At 48.5% G+C, this 2981-nt stretch overlaps 1 protein-coding gene across 1 annotated transcript; it reads right to left on the bottom strand.

Moving 5' to 3' along the window:
- Nucleotides 1-1012: 1012 nt before the first annotated feature.
- LOC140957974 (uncharacterized) lies at nucleotides 1013-2497 on the bottom strand. Its single transcript, XM_073415384.1, has 3 exons — nucleotides 1920-2497; nucleotides 1233-1809; nucleotides 1013-1183 (listed from the first exon to the last, which is right to left on the bottom strand). Exons 1-3 carry the CDS (start codon nucleotides 2495-2497, stop codon nucleotides 1013-1015), a joined length of 1326 nt encoding a protein of 441 aa, XP_073271485.1.
- Nucleotides 2498-2981: the final 484 nt, after the last annotated feature.

Raw genomic sequence — 2981 nt, 5'->3', positions numbered from 1 at the left:
CTCAGCTAGGCGACGCCTTAGCAGGAAAATTTAATTTTTCTCCACCCCAACTCTGCTCCTCTGGTAGGCGATGCCTTAGCAGGAAAATAAACTTCTTCTCATCCACTCTGCTCCTCTGCTAGGCGATGCCTCAGCAGGAACATTTATTTCTCCTCCTCCACTGTGCTCCTCTGCTAGGCGATGCCTTAGCAGGAAAATAAAATTCTTCTCGTCCCCAACTATGCTCCTCTGCTAGGCGATGTCTTAGCAGGAAAATAAAATTTTTCTCCTCCCCAACTCTGCTCCTCTGCTAGGCGATGCCTTAGCAGGAAAATTTATTTATCCTCCTCCACTCTGCTCCTCTGCTAGGCGATGCCTTAGCAGGAAAATATAATTCTCCTCCTCCTCGCTCCCCCTATAGCTCCTCTGCTAGGCGACGCCATAGCAGGAAAATAAAGTTTTTCTCCTCCCCAACTCTGCTTCTCTGCTAGGCGATGTCTTAGCTGAAAATATAATTCTTCTCCTCCACTCTCACCCTCTAACTCCTCTGCTAGGCGACGCCATAGCTGGAAAATAAAGTTTTTCTCCTCCCCAACTCTGCTCCTCTGCTAGGCTATGCCTTAGCAGGAAAATATAATTCTTCTCCTCCACTCTCACCCTCTAACTCCTCTGCTAGGCGACGCCATAACAGGAAAATAAAGTTTTTCTCCTCCCCAACTCTGCTTCTCTGCTAGGCTATGCCTTAGCAGGAAAATATAATTCTTCTCCTCCACTCTCACCCTTCAACTCCTCTGCTAGGCGACGCCATAGCAGGAAAATAAAGTTTTTCTCCTCCCCAACTCTGCTCCTCTGCTAGGCGATGTCTTAGCAGGAAAATAAAATTTTTGTTCTCCCAAACTCTGTTCCTCTGCTAGGCCGTGCCTTAGCAGGAAAATAAAATTTTCTCACTTTCATACTACACCAACATTCAAAGAAGAACTTCATTTTATTGAATTCTAACTGATTACATTGGAAAATGCAAAGATGAAATACATCAACGATAAAATCCAGAATGATACTCCCTAAGGTGGTAAGCATTCCAGGGCCTCTTTAAAGCCTTTCCTTGAGCATTTTCCAAGTAATGAGCTCCAGAATTAAATTTATCAATCACTCTGAAAAGTCCCTCTCCCTCTGGGTCCAACTTTCCCCTCTGATCTTCTTGTACCTTCAACAGGAGCAAGTCACTCACTTCTTCTTTTCCTAATCATGTTAACCTCCACACGTGCTCTTTTTCCTTCCTCCCTCACCATCCCTTCATAACACTGACGCACGACTTTTTGGTCTCCGCACAAGACTCCGACTCCTTTTCCCACAGGAAACTTAAGCTTCTGATGATAAGTAGAAGCTACGGCTCTAAAATCCTTCAGGGCTGGCCGTCCTAGAATTTCATTATACGATGACGGGTTATCCACCACAGTGAAGGCTATCATTTTTGTTACCCGCCGAGGATCAGTCCCCAAGGATAGGGGAAGAACAATCTGACCCAAAGGTGGGATGGCGTGTCCTGCAAACCCATACAGCGGGGTGGAGACCGGCTCAAACTCAAATCCTTCCACTTTCATTTGATCCAATGTGCTCTCGAACAAGACATTTACGGAGCTTCCATTATCAATGAAGATCCTTGCCACATCGTAGTTGGCAATGGTGGCCGTCTCCACCAAAGCATCGTTATGAGGAGCCACGATACCTCGAAGGTCTTCCGGCCCGAAGCTGATGACAGGATCTTGGGGCAAGTCTGCACCTCTGGATATCTCAAAATTCTCCAACCTCCTCCCGTGCGCTTTCCGAGCTCTCCCAGAGTCTCCATCAGTAGTACCCCCCGAGATCATATGAATCATTCCTCTCGTAGGGTGGTTGTCCTCATTCATTCCCCCCTTTGGTTTGACGGGCTCTTGAGGAACATCTTGACCTCGACCTTCCCCTCTCTGCTCCCGACCCTCTGATTTATCCATGGAGGGCCTTGACCACGCGTAGGGGACGGGCGAGACCTAGGTCGACTCCCGGATGAGGATCTTTCTTGTCTGTCCCGCGAAGGCAATCTAGCACTGCTCTCAACCCTTTGCGACTTCTCCCACCTCTCCTCGGGCTCTCTCACCTCCATCATCTTGTCACGACTCCTATCCAGAGGAACATGGGATGAGAATTGTCCTCTGACCCTATCTTTATCCTCCTTCATCTCGCCCGCACCTCTCTTCCTACCTCCTCTTTTCGTTCCCTCAACTCGACTTCCTCCGGGCCGGTTCTCCATCCTTCTGTACCGTCGGGTATCTTCTAAGTTTACATATTTCTCAGCTCGAGCCAACAGATCATCATAGCTCGACGGAGGTTTCTTGACCAACGACTTGAAAAACTCCCCTCCCTTTAGTCCTTGTGTAAAGGCACTTATCATGATGTCAGGGGTAGCCGCCGGTATTTCCAGTGCTACACTGTTGAAACGCTGGACAAATTCTCGCAAAGTTTCAGCCTCTTGCTGTTTCATCACGAACAGGCTCAAATAATTTTTCTGATGTCCCTTGCTGCTGGCGAACCGGTGCAAGAAAGCCGTAGAAAAATCCTCGAAAGACTGTATGGAGTTGGGCTGCAAGGTGTTAAACCATTGTTGGGCTGACCTCACCAGCGTGCCCAGAAAAACCCTGCACCTGGCTCCATCCGAGTACTGATGCAATAGAGCCGCATTCTCAAATCTTCCCAAGTGTTCTTCGGGGTCAGTATGTCAGTCATATTCTCCGACGTTTGACTGTCGGAAATTTGGAGGAAGTCCTTCCTTTAGAATGGCAAGCGAAAAAGGACTTCCTCTCTTGGGTGCCGGCGCTCTACTTCCCAATTGCTGCCTCAACATCCGTATTTCATTCCACATCTCCTCCATCTCGAGATTCTCCCCACCCCTGAGGGATTGCGTCTCTTCAACCCTGCTCTGATGACCCTCCGCATTCTCCTCTCGCTCCTGGCGAGTGGCTTGTCCT

The sequence above is a fragment of the Primulina huaijiensis genome, chromosome 14, assembly GCF_012295235.1.
Source record: "Primulina huaijiensis isolate GDHJ02 chromosome 14, ASM1229523v2, whole genome shotgun sequence".
Lineage (NCBI taxonomy): Eukaryota > Viridiplantae > Streptophyta > Magnoliopsida > Lamiales > Gesneriaceae > Primulina > Primulina huaijiensis.
This window is presented reverse-complemented; position numbering and strand designations above follow the sequence as displayed.